Raw genomic sequence first — 19,583 nt, forward strand, 5'->3', positions numbered from 1 at the left:
CCGGGAGTAGGACCGTGCAGAAAGGCGCACACGTCTGACATTACGTTTTTTTGGGGGGGAAGGGCGGAAGGGGGGGTTGGGGAGGGGGTGCTGTGACAATTGTGGCTCTCAGCCAAGCGAGCACTCTACTCGGCCCAGACACTGATCCCAAATGGGTCTCCGGGCCCCTCTCCACGACAGCCTGGAGCCTGTGGTCGCTGCCGGCGGGACTGAGGTGGAGTGTGAGTGTGTGTGTGTGTGTGTGTGTGTGTGTGTGTGTGTGTACGTGTGCCTGTGCACGTGTATGTGTGTGTGACGTGTGTGTGAGAGAGTGTGTGTATGTGTGTGTGTGTGTGTGTGTGTGTGGTGAAGACACGGGGGGAGTGGGGGGGCTGGTGATGGCGGGGACTGACCTGGCAGCGATGTAGAGCATGTGGTTGATGCGGAGCATCCGCTGGAAATCCAAGCCCAGGCGGGCCGTGTCGTTGTCCTCCATCAGGCCCTGGAAGCTCGGGTACAGGTACGAGTCTGCGGACGGAAACGGCCAGCACAAACAAACAAACAAACAAACAAACAAACAAACACAGCTTTTAAAATCCATCATGTCTCTGCCAAACAAACACACACACACAAAAAAACCCCAAAGATATTAGGGGGTAGAGATATGTTGGCGATACATCACTCTGTGAGAGGGCACTTGGGTGCCGCCATTCTAAATGACGGTACTAAGTACAGGACCAGCGTCTTTGTATTTATCATCTGCCACGCCTGATGAATGCATTTGTTCAAGTGGCTTTGGGCTTGGGCTGGGAGAGAATTCTGATCAGGCAGTCCAGAAGACACATAAAGTACTAGGGGGGTGGGGGCTTTTACGATGTTGACTACCTCATGACTCACTTGTGGCATGGCAGAGGTTGTGGTGGCGGCGACGGGGCTGAAATCTCAAATTAAACCCACTCTCTGAAATATCTCCTCAGGGACGCTACGCGGGTCACAGGATCATTTATTATTTTGATGGCGCTCTTTTGCAAGGTCATAAAGCCATCCCGGCCGTAGTTAGTCACAGCGCGCGGAGCCGCGGACACACAGCCACGAAACGCTCACGCCGGACAGCACTGCGCATCTCTCGGACGGAAGAAAAAAGAGGAAACAAAGCCCACATCGGCGTCAAAGTCAACAAGTTAACTTAACCGAGAACACTTTGCCGAGAAGTGGGTCAGCGGCTGTTAGTGTCAACATCCGCTGGCGAGCGGACTCCATATTTATAAATCCCCCTCAGCAGGACCTCCTCGCTCCTCGCGGGCCTCTTTGCCTTTCTGTCCTGAGTTTTTCTGTCCAAACACAACTTTTCTGCAGTCGCTTCAAACCCACAGCCACAGACACAGACACAGACACAGACACAGACACACACACACACACACACAGACACGCACACACACACACACACACACAGACACACACAGAAACACACACACACACACACACACACACAAACTAATCCTCATAAGGAAAGAGTATACAGCAGCGGCACAGGAGAGGGAGGAGAGCGTATGTGTGTGTGTGTGTGTGTGTGTGCTTGTGATGGTGGTGGTTGGTGGCCGGTGTTTGGGGCCCCCACCGGGGTGGCGCTGTGACGCTGCGCTCGTTCCCCCCCCCCTGCACCCCCCCTGCACCGCCGCTGCTGACGCGCGCTCCAGACGGCTTTCATTAGAGCATCAGGCGACGCGTCCCATGACCGCACACGGCACAACCACCACGGGACACTACAGTAATTGTGTAACGCAAGCAGCCGAGCAGAGATACACACAGAAGAGTGGGGGAGAGAGAGAGAGAGAGAAAGAGAGAGAGAGAAAGAGAAAGAGAAAGAGAGAAAGCGAGAGAGGCAGAGAGAGAGAAGTTAGAGAGAAAGAGAGAGAGAGAGAGGCAGAGAAAAAGAGAAAGAGAGAGAGAGAAAGAGAAAGAGAGAGAGAGAGAGAGAAAAGAGGAAGTCTGTGAGAGGGAGACAAAAACAATATGGAAGAAAGGCAAGAAACAATGACAGAACGGGGAAGAGAATGAGACAGAAGCAGACAGATGAAGCGAGAGAGCATCCAGTGGGAACCCAGGAGGGGAGATGTGCAAGAGAGAGAGAGAGTTGCAGTGACAAACAGAGAGAGGGGAAGAAATCAAAAGAGAATGCACAAGATGTATGAGCTGAGAATGGGGATGAGCGGAAAAAACGGGAGGACGCAGAGAACAAAAGGAGAGAAGGGAAATTTGAGAACAGCACTGAAAAAAGAACGACACACACACACACACACACTCACACACACACTTTCACTTACACACACACACACACACACGAGTGTGTATAAAAAAAAGACTCTGCAAGAGGATGTGTGTGATGCATGAGCCAGGTCACTGGGCTCGCACTCTGGGGTGAGCCTCTCTCTCTCTCTCTCTATCACTCTCTCTCTCCCTCTCTCTCTCTCTGCTTTTCCCCCCTGAAACAGCAGCGCGTGGCACGGCGGGTTTAGCATATCTCTGCAGCCAAACCCCGGCGCTATCTCTGGCTGCCAGCTGCGCCAGAGACCTCCATCCATCCCCATCACGGCAGGGAGGAGCGTCTGAAGTTCCCACCCCTCGCCCAGCGCGGCCCAGCGCCCCCAGCCCTCGGGGACCGGACCAGCCCGCCTGTCTCAACTCGGCCTGCTCCGCTCTGCTCTGGTCCTCAGAGCCAGACCCCCCCTCCACACACACACACACACACACACACACACACACACACACACACACACACACACACACACACACACACACACACACACACACACACACACACACACACACACATACACACACACACACACACACGCACTTAGTCCATAATCACACTAGCTCTTCCCTCACTTTCAAGTGCTCTATTTATTATTTTATATATTTTTTAGGCTGGATGGAGGGGGGGGGGGGGGGTACCATCCACCATCCCCAGCTCCCATTCTCCCTAATTAGGCAGGAGATGTTGAGAGATCAGTGGCGGCCCTGGTCAGTCCAGTAGCATACATAACGGACATCCCGTCGGGCGGATGAATGAGGAGCTCGGACCCCTCTGAGTCACCTGTGGAAATGGCTGACAAATGACCCTCATTACCTCGCTGATGGAGCCCTTATACAAGACTATTAGCTCAGCTATTTCTGCCAATGCCGCGCGCCACATTATGTCCCCTGCAGATAGAACCATTACAGGATCCAGGCTGCCAGGACAGCTCCACCGTCCTCCCCCCTCCCCCCTCCCTCCCTCCCTCCCCCACCCAGCCCATGTTAAATCAATTATGAGTGGGTTTTTCCCCCCTCCTAAATGGACAAAGGTAAAGTCACCCTGACCTCCACTGTGCAGAGAGCACTGAGTTGCTATCACAGAGTCATTACCAGTCACTCCGCCCCCCCTACGACGCACTTCAGAGCCAAAGTAGGGCCCAAAAAGCCGGTGATGGGCGCGTGTGCTGCTTTCTTGCCCTATAAAGTGTAAGTAGAGATAGCGGAAATGACTCCAGATGATGTCGGCGCAGTGCTAATGTGTGTGTGTGTGTGTGTGTGTGTGTACTCACGTTCGCTCCCGACGATGCTGATGGGCTCCAGGTCTTGGGGGAAGGGCATGGTCCCGAGGCGGGCAGGGAGGGGGCAGCAGGAGAGGACCAGGGCCAGGGCCCAGGCCAGGAGGGGCCGCGGTGGGCCCAGCGACAGCCTCATAGCAGCACAGCGATCCTGCAGCTCAGCCAGACCTCAGCATGACCCACACAGGACTCACCACCCGCCTGAGAGAGAGAGAGAGAGAGAGGGAGAGAGGGAGAGATAGAGAGAGGGAGAGAGAGAGAGAGAGGACAAGGACAAAAGAAGACACAGATAAGATGGCTGAATGATAAACTTTGATGTTAGCGAGTGAAATAGAACCCTGAGATGTTTTTCTGAAGATAACTACTACTTATGTCATATACAGTCTCCCATGGAGATAGCGTTTGAAACCGTACACCACACGCATCATTTAGCTCTCTGTTAGAGACCGCGCCACCGAGGCGGTGACATTCTGAAGAAGTGTTTTGTTAAGTAGGTGACACCACTTCCCGCCGCTTCCGACGGTGTTCTTTTGGTGACACCCGTCTTTGATGCGAGGGGACATCAAAATGGGGCGGTTGCTGCTGCTGCTGCTGCTGCTACCTCTGTTTACCCCCATAGAGAATGGCCCTTCTGTTTCAAAAGTCACCATATTGTTCTTTTTTATTCAAATCAGAGGCTGCTTGGTAGAGCTTTATTGCTCAAAGAGATCAAAGCAGGTGGAGGTATTGCTTCTTGTGAGAGGGTATTGTTACCCTGCTCCAGCCTTAATTTAAACGGCTCCCCCTCCAAAACCTTATTAGCTACGTCACAAAGTTCTGTGTTCAAAACAGTTGGAGTAAAGGAAAAGAGTTCATTACGCTGTCTCTGTCCCATATTTTATATAGTCTGTGAAGGCTGGTAGCAAATGAGAGAGAGGGGGGGGGGGGAAAGAGAGGGAGTGAGAGGGAGAGAGAGAGAGGGAGAGACAGAGAGAGAGAGCTAACACTAACACTAGCTTTGGCAACACTGTACCAAACTGTCATGCTAATAAAGCACCTTTGAATTTGAATTTGAGAAGGAGAGATAGAGAGGGAGAGAGAGAGAAGGAGAGAACAAGTGAGACCTAGAGGAAGACTGATGTGATCAGGTAGCAACACATCCAGTAGTGTGTGACCTCAGACAGAGGCAGACGGATAGGGTGTGCTTATCAGGAACAAGGTGTGTGTGTCTGGTGTATGTGTGGTCTGTGTGTGTGTGTGTGTGTGTGTGTGTGTGTGTGTGTGTGTGTGTGTGTGTGTGTGTGTGTGTGTGTGTGTGTGTGTATGTGTGTGTGGGCAGCCCCTGGCCAGTATAGCACCTGCCTCATTTTTTTTTGTACTCTCCCCAACCCCCCCAAGTCTTTCACAGGTGAGCTCACACAATTAACGGCACCGGCCGGAGGGACCGGCTCTCTAAGCATGCCACCTCTGCACCAGCGCCACGGGGCACCACGGGGCACCACGCCACCGGCCTCAAGTCCCCAGGAGGGAAGACCAGACATAACGATCGACAGGAAGAAAGAAAATAGTGGGAGAAAAAAAAAAAAAACCTGTCAAAAAACTTTCAGCCAAGTTTCTTGTCTTATGGTTTTATTAATTAATCATTCAGCATACATCCGAGTCCAGATTGTGGGCAAAATGCTAATTTCGGACATCTGCTGGGTTTTGTCATGCGAAGGTGCCCAAAGCAGATGGACGGAGCCGAGATTGGCTTTCATAAGATCTGACCTGTGTGCACATCGCAAATGAGATGCCTTTACCTTCCCGTCCAGATTTTAATTATCAATCTCCCCGTTTTCATTGTCCAGTCACCTCACACAAACACAGGGGCGCGATCAGGCACACTGGCGTGGCACTGCAGAGAGCCACTCATTCTGATGCAGCGACAGCTACGGCTGGGCGCTTAGCGATGAGGTCAAGCGATGATCGCAAAGCCATCAATTGAAAAGAGGGGGTGTCCGCTCCTGTTTACCTCATGACTTACGGCCGGCCTGTTTGGCTGTCCCGTCCCACCCCACCGGGGGGATATATATGGGGACATTACCCCTGACGGATCGCTCTCTCCCCTGCACACAAATTGGCTTTTTAGCGAGTACGAAGCGGGAAAACGGTGAGCGGCATGCTGAATACTGTAGGTAGCCTACGCGCGCACGCATATAGGCCTCCCGGTCCTAGAAGTCTAAGGCAGGCAGTGTGTGAGGGGCTGACGAAATGCTCGGCAAATTAAGTAATCGCCTGGAATAAAAAAAAAAGAAATGAGACGAATCTCCTCAGTTGGATATTTACCAGAAGCCCTCCCTGTCTGTGTGTGTGTGTTGCCCCTAGCAGGGTTTGGAGAGACAGTGCATGACACATAAATCACATGAATCAGCATGGGGGGGGGGGGGGGGGTGGGACTAGGGTATAATACTGGGAACTCACTGGGGCAGAATTCAGTTGCACTCTAATCTACTGTAGAACTAGTGGTGGAACATGTGAGAATCTTCTTTTTTTTCAATTGTGGTGTCATGAATGAATTTATTCAGTGATCATTATTAAGTGGTGGGTTGTTCTCACTAGAGAGAAAGAGAACTAGGCTATACTGTAATACTGGGAACCCACTGGGGCAAAATGCTGTGGCACTCTAATCAAGAACTAGTGGTGGAACATGTGAGAATTTGTTTTTCAATTGTGGTGTCGTGAATGAATTTATTCAGTGATCATTATTAAGTGATGGGTTGTTCGCCAAAGGAAACGGACATACTTTACAGATCATTTTGCTGCGCGTCTGAATTAATGGTTTGTTTACTTCAGATGCTGTAAACGGACCTCCACAGCTGGAGGAAATCTGGAACAGTAGACACTGGGGAAGCTCTTTTTCCCCAAACATTTTTGGACAAACGCCACCGCCAGTAACAGCTTGGTGGAGAGAGGGCCATCTGTAGTTTCAGCACACAGCAAAGCCTCGGGCGACGGTAGCATGAGGTCCGCACGAAACGCATTCGATCAAGTCAGCGTCGGCAGATGGAGAGCCCTCACTCCACAAAAAAGGATGGGATGTCAAGAGGCCAATGGCACTACAGTCATTTCCTGTGCATTAGCCACATTGTGTATAAGCCTCAGAACAGTGCTGTATGCAAGTTAAAAGAAACAAAATCATATTAATACCATATTAACTGCCCCCATGTATTAACCTCATAGCTGAAGAAATTTTGCCAAATCAATGTATACACCACGGCTAATAGTTGGGAAATTACGGCACTGGCTATTTCATTAACCGGACCAGTAGGAACCTCGACGTCCAGCTTCATGGCATTTGCCTTAAAAGCCGGCCTGTCACTTTAGTGGACTTGGAGTGCTTTCAGTGCACGGACGCACACGCACACCTGCTGAACAGGCGCGGAGAGTGTCCAACACGTCACTCACTTGTCACTTCCGCCCGCTGGTTGGAGAACTGATGTGTCCAGTTCATGGCTCACTCCACATGGCGTTCACCGCGGCCAATAAAGCACTCTCAGTCATTTAGCTCGGCCCAGCCTGGACGGCTGCTGAATGGCAGGGCCAGAAGGTGAAATGTTAACCCCTCCTTGGAACAACTGGTGCTTGCCGGACGAGGCCAGCCAAATCACAATATCACTGTCCCCTTCACCAACCCCACCCCCCCCCCCATCCGCCACACACACACACACACACACACACACATACCACACACACACACACTGGAGGGCATCCACAGCACTCCTTCGTTAACTTACCCAGGATGCAACGCAAGACAGCATGGCAACAAACAGCCCCTGCTGTGGCGGCCCTGCAGGTCCTGTCTAACCCCTCGCGCTTGGCACTGGTTTGTGTTTTCAATCAATGGCCATTTCTGGGGGAGGACGTGAGGGAGAGGGGTGCTGGCTCCTAAGCTGACAGCTGTGGGCTAGGATCTAAAGCCTCCCCTTATCCTGAAAACGTGTTTGGAAAGGCAGCATGCAAGAATCTCTCTCTGGGCGCTATGTGTGCGGTTGTGTTTGTATGTGTGTATGTGTGTGTGTGTGTGTGTGTGTGTGTGTGTGGTTGTCTGTGTGTTATTGTGCAAAGAGTGTGTGAGTGAGTGTGTATCTTACAGTATGAGTGTGTGTGGTTGTCTGTGTGTGCTATTGTGTTATGAGTGTGTGAGTGAGTGTGTGTCTTATGCGTGTGTGAATGAGTGTGTATCATCTATCTATCAGTGTGTGTGTTTGTGTGCATGAGTTTGCTTGATCACAGGGGGAGTCCTGCCGGTCCAAGCAGAGGCCGAGGGCGAGGCTGGCTCGCTGTGGTTTCTAATGAACCGAGCTTAATCTCCTCAGGGCCAGGTTCAGACGGTCAGTCTTGACCGCTCCCGCACCGAGCGAAGGACAGCGAGGAATCCCCCCCTCGATTGATTATCTGACAATCATCTGGATTTCCCAACAGCGTTCCGTTCGTTCACGGAGGCAGCGAGGCATCGCTCATCCAGCACAAGGCCTCTACAGGGCATCATGGGAGAGAGATTCGCTTGTGAGAGGATGCCAGTTTTTTTTTTTTTTTTTTTTTTTTTTACGAAGAGGCAGTTTGGGGCCATGGCAAAATCTATTTCAAATAAGACCCCGTTTCCATTTGAGCATAAACTCAATTTAACGGCTCCAGCTTTAGTCTCAATCACCGTTGGCCAGAGAAGCCCGTTCCATAAAAGCACAGCTGATTAAATCCCCTTGGGGACCGCTTTAAATACGATCAAGTACTTTATGTACCTGTTGGCATTGAGCAGCATTCGTCTTTGCCAGGAGCGTGTGGAGCAGTGAGAAACAGACAGAGAGCGAAACAGAGAGAGAGAGAGAGAGAGAGAGAGAGAGAGAGAGAGAGAGAGAGAGAGAGAGAGAGAGAGAGGAGAGAAAGAAAAGTTAAAGTGTATGGTGTCATCCTGACACAGCAGACCCATCTCCTAGGAGAGCCGGCGTGAGCTCACTGAAGCGTTCCTGATCCCGGTATTGTTTCCGCCGGCGGGGGAGAAGGAGCAGGGGGATTGCTGAGCTCCTCCACCTGAGAGTGCACTGGGACCTCACATGAGCCAGTGGCACTACACATTGCATGCGCTCACCCCACCCCCAACCCCCACGCCATCCACTGCATACTCCACACACACACACACACACACACACACACACACACACACACACACATTCCACACATATCACATACGAGCCTGCAACCCCCCCCCCCCCCCCCCATCCCCCCGGCCCTCGCTGTATACATGGGGCTGTGTAATGAGGCCGTGTGTCCCCGGCCTCCTCTGTCATTTCAAACACGATTAGGCACATTAGCCTCCTGCTCTCCACGGCCCATTAGCCTCCCCAGCGCTCCGCCAGGGACTATCAAGTAGCCATGGCGATGAGCGAGAACGCCCGCCCGCCCAGCCCAGCCCAGCCCAGGCCCGCGCTACACCTACGCTATGTGGGCCACACGCCCGTGGCTGGTCACAGAGTCGCGAGGCACGCGAAGACTGGGACATTATGAAGTGTGTGTGTGTGTGTGTGTGTGTGTGTGTGTGTGTGTGTGTGTGTCTGTGTGTGTGTCTGTGTGTGTGTGTCTGTGTGTGTGTCTGTGTGTGTGTCTGTGTGTGTGTGTGTGTGTGTGTGTGTGTGTGTGTGTGTGTGTGTGTGTGTGTATTTTGTGTAGGGGTGGTGGTTGTGTTGTGTGGCAGTTCAATTAATAGATGTGAATGCACCCAGGTCATTCCACCAAATGGGTGACATTTTGCTTCTTGTTGTTCCTGGTCTCTCAGGCAACTTTATTCCCTTTATTACAATGTTTTTAAGCTAAAGATTGTTGTATTTTTCTCAGTCCTGTTACTGACACTTAAATGTAATTCAAAAATACCACCCACTCCCTTGGAAAAGGTGCTCATCCACTATATGCGAGTTGTGAGATTTTGTTTCCTTTTTTTTTTAAAGAATGCAAACCACTTTGTCTATTTATAGAACATCAAAACTTCAAATGTATTCAAAGTTTTAGCAAGTATCTTATTAAACAATTTGATAAATGATGGTGCAAACATAAGAGAGACAAAGAGAGACTTAGTGTTCCACACAGGACATTAGGTAAGTTCTCAGGTCAAATCACTGACCTCCATCACGAAAGTTAACTTGAAATTATTCTAAACTGTACAAAACACTACATCATTCAGTTTCCAAGTAGCTATAATAACAGCACACTCATGCAAACAAACTTGCCTGACCTTTTCTAAGATGCCTTGCGTAGGCTAAGACTTCTTTATCAATCTCCATGAATGCAATGTTTCCTGGTGTGAGGCTCCGAAGTGGACAGCCTGTATTTTAGCACTGTATTTACAGACATACTGTACTGTAGTTCTCTGAAAAGTCGACATGAATTAAACACTCATGTGCCCTGTAGTGAATGAACTGATTCCTGATGTCACATGTCTCTTGAACTTATGCAGGATGAGGTTAAGCTTTTCCAGCTTTTCCAGGTCTTCTTGAGTGGATTGGAACTCCTTTCTGATGGTGACCTTTGGTGTTTTGTTGGGGTTATTCTTGTGCTCCATGTTCAGTATCATCCACAGGAGAGAAGAGACTTCACTCTGCGCATCATACAGGCTTAAGACTGGGCATGAGAAGTCCTTGCACTGAATACAGTCACTGTGCATGCACTACAAGGTCCATCCACATTACAAGGACTGATGGCCTTCAGGTGGTGCCGATTCTGAACCACAAAGCCCAAATTCTCATGCATCTTATACATGCACGTGCCGCGATCTCTCAAGGTTGGAATCACAATATGGCTGAAGTAGGCAAAACAGGGAGGAAGAGATGCGTCTGTCTTCTTCAGCCAAAAACTTAAAATGCAAATTCTTCACGGAATCCAGACGGAAATGTTTTTGATCCTTTTCTTTTTTTGGGGGGGGGGGGGGGTGTTATGGGTTGTGAGTGATGTTCTGCTTCCTTCCGGTTGTTATTCGGCTCACATCACCCCTTTCGTAGAAATCTCTCACGCTGCTTAACAGAGAATCTGCTACTCTACTATTTCGTTTACGAAGTCAGGTGCAGTACTTTGTACTTTTTTGTATTTATTTTCAATGCTGTCAACCAGAGCTTCATGACATAAGAGGGTTTTTTAATAAACGTGCGTGAAACTCGGTGTTGAACATGTGATTTGTGGAATGTTCCAAATATTTCAGAGGGGGAAATTCATTGGGGTAGTAGGACTGAGTACAAACCTGAGGACACGACTAAAATGTGTATTTTAACTAAAATATTGTGGAGGTTTTATATATATATATCATGGTACGTCACAATAAAATGTAGACGTACTGTCTGTAGCCAATGTCATCCTTCCACCTGTGCTGTCTGGTTCATGACAGTGCAAGTCGATATTAGAATCCCCATTATGGGTTTATGTGCGGCGTTCATTTTTTTGGGGGAAATGTCACCGGCGAGGAGAGAATAATGAACAGTAATGAGATTTTCGGATTTCATGCCGACAATTAAAGGAAAAGCCATTAACGAGGGGTGCTGCTAGGGTTGGTGTGAGATTCCATTCCTCCAGGACACAGATTTGTTATTGAGATTCTCATTTTTTTGTACTATTCTGTGTCCCCCCTCCACACACACATTGATGATTATGGAATTGTGCTGTTTAGGAAACAATTATCAGCAGCTCAAACAAACAAATTACCAAATAAAAGTGTTCCTTCAGGCTCAAGGGGGTATGTGTGTGTGTGTGTGTGGGGGGGGGGGGGGGTCCAGTGTGCTGGGATTGCTTCCCCTTCCAGCCTCTACTGACAAACAGGCAGTAGCCGCTGCCTCTGCCAATATTGGACAAGAACAAGAAAACAAGCCATTAATGAGGGTCTTTAAGTGGCCAGGAGAGGAGAGGAGAGGGGGGAAAAACAAAAACAAGACATCGTGCCTCCCGGGAGCATGACCCCGTGCGAGAACAAAAGCACACATTGTGTGCTGGAGGGCCTGCATCATCATCATCTCCGGCTCTCTGCCGTGAGTTCATCAGCCCAGGCTGTGTGCATGGGGAGGCTTCATCTCATGATATCCCTCACATGGCTGTGGCTCTTGAATCATAAACACCACTCACCCAGCAACCAACCAACCAACACACACACACACACACACACGCACACACACACACAAACACATACACATACACATACACACACAATATCATACATGCACATGCATGCACATAGGTATGCACACATACACACAACACACATAAACATACACATTGTGCCTCACACACACACACAGATGTGTCCACTCCAACCGTCAGTCCAGTTCATGCTGGACACACACTGCTCGGTTAAACACAGATTTATTAGCGGAACCACACACTCCTACCCATCGGCCATGTCATTACCCAACACAGCACCCTACAAGTGCGCGCGCGGCTTCGCTAATTACATTTCCAGTGGATGACCAGCGCACACACTCACACACACACACACACACACACACACACAGACAAATGCACGCACGCACACACGCGCACACACACAGAGCTGAAGCAAATTGGAAACTGGCTCAAGGAGCACTGGGCAATTACAGCCAGAACAACCCTCTTGTAACCCTTTAGGGTGTTTTTTTCCCCCTATAGACAGACACACACACACACACACACACACACACACACACACTCTCACACACACACACACACACACACACACACATTTGAGTGATTATCTTGCCTGCTGTCTGCTCTGACCAGAGTCCACTGAACTGCTTGGTCCAAATGGAGCTGCAGGAATGGTCAGATGCGAGCGCTGATTAGTCATTTGTTTAATCCCCACATCCCCCTTCTAAATGGCTTCATGTCTTTAGAGGAATCACATCACAAGACAAAGTAGACCTCAACGACAATGGCCAACCACCAGTACTTGGACAGGTTCACGACAGTCTAGGTATATTTGTCAAGCGGCTATTCTAAAGGAGTTGTATAGATTCTTGGGTATGGTGAAATATGGCCGATACATCAAAGGCCACATCACACACAAACACTCTTTTTTCAGACTGATGGAGGAATCAACAGATCACAGGACGCTGACAGTCTGGAAGTTTCATCACGCCGCGGGGAGCTTACTGATGGCTCATTTTTATGCTGCCAGTGCAGAATGGTGAAGCTACACGACGGCAGAAAAGAAAAAAAATGACAGAGAGGTCTAGACAGGCCTCTTAAACTCATTTGGGATTAGCATGGAAATTGATGGTGTCAGGATTGCAGTTCAGACGTGTCCCATGGTCGCCCCCAGTGGAGGGGAGGGGTGCCAACAGGAGATGGGTAAAGCCCTGGCACAGGGAGGGGGGGGCAAGCGGGGTGAGACGGGGCATCTCTCAGTCTGTCATCCAAGGTCGTGACCCTTTCCACTATCAGTGTCAGTCTCCTGCCCCTACAGGGAATAGGGAAACATCCTCCTTGTCAACAGGGTTCAGGCGATATGACAGGGTCGTTCCGTGAGAAGGGTCGTCGACTGCCTGATTCAGACGGCTTCTGTCTCGCTTCCTTTCCATTCTCCCTCAGCGGGGAATTGCCATCAAACCATCACACTGGAGCCACCAGTTTCTGTAGGCTAGCCTAGCCCAGGAGAGCCCGTTAGCATTCCATGGAACCAGCCCGTCATGAGTAGAAATGACATTTTCTTTGGCGCTTCACTGATTGACTTGGGGAGTATATCTGAGTGTGTGTGCGTGTGTATGTGTGCAAGTGTGTGTGTGTGTGTGGCTGTATGTGTGTGTGTGTGAGGGGGTGTATCTGGATTCTGATTTTCAAGCTGATGCTTGTCACTGTCAGATAGCACAATGCCTTACACACATCCAAGGCAGCTGAGCACGGGGGAAAAAAATTGACATCCCCTCCTTTCACGAGCTGTCATCGGCGAAACAGCAAGGTGTCCTGGAACGGAGAACCCGCCTCGCGGACGTGACGTGACACGGCGGCGCGGCACGGCGCCCGGGCGAACAAAAAGCTGATGAAAGACGTTGGAATCACGTTTCCTGCATCTCGGCCTGTCACTTGAAGGATGCCGCGACTATAGACATCCTCATTACTTAAGAGAGCTCCGCGAGCCTCAAAAGCGATGGCTTCCGACACATGACGTCAGCTCGGCGAGCCAGATCGATATCGCGCGTCGGGACTTAGTATTCCTCGGGAGCGGGTTAACCCGCCGTCGTACTGTCTCTTCGAATCGCGTGTAAGTTTCCTCAGACGGCTTTGGGGCCCGGGCGCTACAGCCAGAAATCCATGCCAGACGGCAGACACTGGGCCGGATCGATACAGAAACCGCAGAGTGTCCATCTATTGTCTGCCCGTCTCCTCTTCACAAAAGAGAGAGAGAGAAGAGAGAGAGAGAGAGAGAGAGAGAGAGAGAGAGAGAGAGAGAGAGAGAGAGAGAGAGAAAGAGAAAGCATCGCCATCAGGGAAGGGGATCAGCCCAACACTAATGGGAGGCCCCTTCATTTGGTCTACTCCTCTGTGCTGCTCCTGGGCTCCAGGGAGAAAGGCCTGCATTTCATTTGCAAATCATTTCAAGTGTTGCTTCGCTCTTTCCCTCTCCGTCCCTCTTCCCCATCCTCTGAACAGATTGCTCCTCTACCTCTCTCTCACTTTCTTGGTCTGGATCCATCTTTCTCTCTCTCTCTCTCTTTTTCTCTCTCTCTCTCTCTTTCTCAGACTCTTGGTCTCTTGGGTGATGCTAACGGCCACTTCATCAAACCGACCATAAAAATTATGCACAGGGCCTGCACATACACTAAACAATCAGTCTTTCTTCCTCGCCTGCCTCTTTTGCCCAAAGACTAAAATTGCATGTTAAATAACCTCTCTCTCTCCCTCTCGCTTTCTCCCTCAATAACCCCACCATTAATAATTCAAGCTGTTACTGAGAAACATTACCTGTCCCTGTATTGACAGAAACTCAAGCAGTGGGTTCCTCAAGGGCGTCACAATTGGACTCCAAACTGTCTGAAGCACAGCCATGCACAACAGGAGCCTTTGTTGATGTTTTTCTGGGCAAGAACGTGTGTGTGTGTGTGTGTGTGTGTGTGTGTGTTTGTATATGTGTATCTGTGTGTTTGTGTGTGTGTCCTTTGAGCGTGTGTGTCTCTCTGTGTATTTTCCCAGGCAAAACTTTGTGCTCAGCCGTGTTGACTTTGTGTTTTCATGTCTGAACGCACAGCCTGCGCCAGCACACTGATGTGTGTGTGTGTGTGTGTGTGTGTGTACGTGTACGTGTGTGTGCGTGTGTGTGCCTATTTTTACAATCCTCTCCCTGTTGCAGATCGGGGAGCCTCAAGATACCATATTTTGCAGATACGACTGCTACCATCAGAGATGCTCTCGCTCCGTCTCCCTGGGGAGTCGAGAGACTCTGCGTGGGCAGATGATGCCAACACGTCTTCCATTCGCGAAACTAGGAGGGGGGAGGGGGGGGGGGGGGGGGCTGGAGAAGAGAACCCCATTTTGGATGGGGACTGCTGGCACAATAGGCGCCCCTTTGTGGAAGCATGGCAGCGTGTGGCGCCAGCCCTATGCCTCCTCAGGGCCCTGCCTCTGTTGCTCACAGTGAGAGCCGAGTGGGGGGCGGCGCAGGTAGGTCTTACATGAAGCACCTGAGGTGTGCATGCCCAAGCGCAGCACTTCCTGTCACAAAGAAGAGGTGGGGGGTGGGGGGGGGGGGGGGGTTGCAGGCTTCTCTGATCTCCCATAGCGATGGCGTAGCGACGGTACGCAGAGCCCTGCCATGCCGCCAACAATCCTCCAGGCGGCAGATGAAGAGGTTTTAAGGCTCCGCTGAGATGCGGCGCGGCAGCCTGTGACACACGCCCCGCACCGTGCGCAACCAAACAGGCATCAAGGCATCCCACTTTCAATTTGTCTGCTTCCATATTGGATTTTCCCAATACCTGCCAGAAACACCTCAGCTTCCTGTTGCCTAGCTGGTGCAATAAAGGCTAACAGAGGGTGTACGCGCAGCGCATTCACTGTGTGCGAGGGGCCGAACAGACTCTAGCTTTTTTCCCCGAGACGCTTTGCCTTGCGGACGCCTACTCAAGCCTTAACAGAGCACACACACACACACACACACACCGTCTGCAACTCCAGCACGCCACACACACCCCCTAAGTACCTCATTCCCATATAGTCAAGACAGAGAGGAGCTGCTAGGCAAATCCACATGTAATGCGCCTCAATTCGACAATCTGTTGTGCATCCGCGCCTTCTCTGACAGTGAGACAATGGGAACAGAAGATAGCTCCAGCTCCAGCACTTAATAGAATATAATATCGGGGGCCTGTCATTATTTCTTTCCCTTTTTTTTCTCTCTCTCTCCCTCGAATTGCAGCGGCAGCCGCACGCGGCTCAGCCCCCCCGGGGGGAAAAAGCTAGAGCAGGCAGATGAAAATGATATCCAACACTCTCCAGCTGAGAAGATGAAACACACGGCACACAGAGGCAGCCAGATAGAGAGAGAGAGATAGAGGGAGAGAAAGAGAGAGAGAGAGAAAATGAGAAAGAGACAGAGAGAGAAATAGAAAGAAAGGCATAAAAGAGGTGTGGAGCGAGGGAGGGAGGGAGAGAGAGGCAGGAGAGGACAGAGCAGGAACAATAAGTGTTGCTGGTGCTCTCCTGGCAGCTGATCACTCGTGACCCTGAACGGCTCTTTATTTACTGGGTGGATCTCCAGTCCCTTCCTCACCCACAAGACTCCTGTACTGTATTCCCAACTACCACCACCAACACCACACCCCGAGGCAAGCTGCTCCAGACTCCCCTCCCCTGCACACCAGGGGAGGTAGTGGGTAGTGGGTAGTGTGTGTGTCTGTGTGTGTGTGTGTGTGTGTGTGTGTGTGTGTGTGTGTGTGTGTGTGTGTGTGTGTGTGTGTGTGTGTGTGTGTTTCAGTTTCAAATGAGCACGCTGCTGAGCTGTGAGTGTCCTTCTGTCAAACTCATGAATATCATCCCTGCGGTTGGTGCTCTGTAGCCCATGACACAATGGGAAGTGGTGGGTGGTGTGTGTGTGTGTGTATGTGTGTGTGTGTGTGTGTGTGTGTGTGTGTGTGTGTGTCTGTCTCTCACTGTATGTGTGTGTGTGTGTGTGTGTGTGGTCAACTGCTGTGCAACTGCAGTCGGTGCTTTTGTATTTGGTCAGAATGTGTCTGAATTGTCTGAGTGTGTGTTAACATGAATACAAGTTTTCAGGGAATTGTGAGTGAATGTGTGTCTCTGAATACTTCACTGTGTGTGTGTGTGTGTGTGTGTGTGTGTGTGTGTGTGAGAGGGTTCTGCCTCGAGGAGCTGCATCCGTCTTGATGCTGAAACATGCCGAGCTCAGCCCCTCTTCCTCCCGCGATTAGATTTGCGGGGTGGGCTGAAGCTGAAGCTGAAGGCTGGTGGGTGGGTGGTTGGTGGTGGTGGTACTGGTGGTGTTAGTGGAGGGTGGGGGGGGGTGTGCGGCTAGGGTGTTATTGTGCCGCTGATCCCCTCATCATGCTGGGGTGATTAGGCACTGTGCGGCGCCGGCTTTGCCAAGACAAGGGAGGCCAGCCGAGCCAGAGCCCGCATTCTGCCATGGCAGCAGAAAAAAAGACCTCCCTCACACAAAAAAACAAGCACCAGCACAAACACACACAAAAAAAAATACGCACACATACACATACATACACACACACGCGTGCACGCATGCACACACGCACACACACACACACACACACACACACACACACACACACACACACAAAACACATTCCCGCACATTCAAATTCTCTCTCACAAACACACAACCAAAAAGCACAGAATGCGGCTTCTGTGCCATATCCCCTCTGTCTCCTGATGGGCCTCAGAACCCGGTCAGCTGCCAGGGCTAGCATGGGGCTGGCCATCTTAGCTCTTGGTGCGTCCACTCTGTTCTCTAAACTCTGTGCACTCTGTATGTGAGGACTGCGCCAAAAGCTTCTTGGCGGAGAGACACTGTTTGTTCGCGCAGGTATTATCATGGTCAGGATGGTGCAGAATTGCAGAGCAGACTCGGTACAAGATAAAGGGAGTCACCAACAAGATAGCAGAACACAATGTAGCAGTACAAAAGTTGTCAGTTCAGGAAGTTTCTAGAAAATTCCTAGACCAACGTAGCAGTCGATTTGTATCAAGAGGCTCAGTTGTGAAGAATTATTCATGACTCAGCCTGTGGTATATAACTAAACACGATATGAAAAAAAAAATTAACTCTCACTGGTGCACTATGCGTCAACACTTCTGCTGCTCTGTCTGTAGATATCAGTAATGTTTTTGTCAGCATCGATGTAAACTGACGACCTCAACATGCTGCCACAATTGCAAAAGGCCATGAATACATAGTCAGGAGTGCACGAAAGCACAAAAGCGATTTCCCCACAGTACCTGAGATAAGGGCCATCTTTGTGATGTTTCTGCCCGTGTCGCTGTGTTAGTCTTTGTAGCCAAACTCAAAGGCAATAAATAGAGACATCTCTATTTGTTCCTGGCTTTGATCTTTATTTTTCTGCATCTCAACAGCTAGAACCTCCCAAGGCATACATCGGTTTTGTTCACTGTTTTCAGCATTAGTCTTCCTAACATTTTTTTCCCCCCTCTCTCCCTCCCTTTTTCATTTCATTATTTATACTCTGTGTTTGAACCTCTTCTCTCTCTCTCTTTTTTTTTTTTTTTTGAGTACGGTGAAATTTCAATACAGAAATGATCTAAAGCTGCCAACAATCATTCCAGTGTTTGTTCAAAGAAGATTGTGGGTGGGAAAATAGAAGATAAACAAGTCCTCAGAAAAATGAGAACCTTCAAAAATCACTCTGGGGAGTGTGACTTGTAGGATACCCTAACGAGAAATGCCAGGTGGAAGTAGTACTGTTTTGTTCTCTTTTTTTCTCTGAAGTTGTTTACTAAGTGACTTCTAAATACCTCAAAATAATTGCACACAACAACTTGTAGTCGTCCTAGTCGTGTACAGAACCTTAACAACATAAATCTGTGACTCTAACTGTGTGTTCACACCGCCGGCGACTTGAGCTTCCAAAGATTCCGGAAGTCATTCATTTTCAATGGAAGCCGGCTTCTCTCAGCTGCCAGCAGCGACCAATCCGTCGGCGTCGCGTTTTGGGCGTCTTGAGCGACTTGAGAAAGTTGAAAATGGTTTAACTTTATGGTAATGAGCTATGACGCGGTTCAGCGACCAAACGACCAGCAACGGACATAGAATGCTACTACGTCAGAGCGGCCAAAGAATCCAAGCTGATCCCAGCTTCCCACAGCGTCCTTTACAGGGCGTCCTGAGCGATTTTGGAAGCTCAAGTCGCCGGCGGTGTGAACACACAGTAAGAGTGAGCTACAGAGGAGCACAGTGAGGCCGTGGCGTGCATGGTAGCATTTTATTTAAATATATATATGTATATATATATATATATTGCCACTCTCCTACCACCATGAGGGGTTAGAAGGTTTAGTGCAGTGATAATGGGGGCATGGTACAATTTAGTGCTAAATTATATCATAATTCAGCACAACTGTTCAGCATAGATCATATGAATTTCACACACTCCTGTACAGTAGGTGGCGGCAAAAAGAAAAGGGTGCAGAGAGGTCTGAGGCGCTTCTTTTTCAATGGAATCCAATAGGGAAAGTGTCATTACTGCGGCAAAAAAAACCCAGTCAGGTCCCTTTCAGGGTTTCAGGGTTGTCCACCGCTGCATGACTGGGCCCATTAACCCAAGTGTTCCCAACACTGGCTACTTCCAGTTCTTTTCTTGCATTCATCCAAATCAATGCTACTCATTTGTGTTGGTGTGATGAGTGCTCTTATGACCAGAATATCGCAGCAACTCAAGTACTGTATGAAAAACGCTCTCTCTCTCAATGTGTGACGGCTGAATTGTTCATAATGCAGGGTAAGCATGGCACCCTCCAAATTCCCACGGTGATTGTAGCACAAACCGCTGCGCACCAAAGTGTGAC

General features: G+C 49.9%; 1 protein-coding gene across 2 annotated transcripts in view; it reads right to left on the bottom strand.

Annotated features, from left to right (window-relative positions):
* sema6e (sema domain, transmembrane domain (TM), and cytoplasmic domain, (semaphorin) 6E) overlaps nt 1-19,583 on the bottom strand; it is a 116,695-nt gene that overhangs the window by 35,660 nt on the left and 61,452 nt on the right. For both annotated transcript variants that reach the window (XM_062538626.1, XM_062538625.1), the window contains exons 4-5: nt 3,567-3,773; nt 393-507 (exon numbers count right to left, since the gene is read on the bottom strand). In XM_062538626.1, the coding sequence (XP_062394610.1) occupies nt 393-507; nt 3,567-3,708 (257 nt within the window). In that variant the 5' untranslated portion in view covers nt 3,709-3,773. The remainder of the gene's footprint in view (nt 1-392; nt 508-3,566; nt 3,774-19,583) is intronic.

The sequence above is a fragment of the Sardina pilchardus genome, chromosome 6 (genome assembly GCF_963854185.1).
Source record: "Sardina pilchardus chromosome 6, fSarPil1.1, whole genome shotgun sequence".
In the NCBI taxonomy this organism is placed as follows: Eukaryota; Metazoa; Chordata; class Actinopteri; order Clupeiformes; family Clupeidae; genus Sardina; species Sardina pilchardus.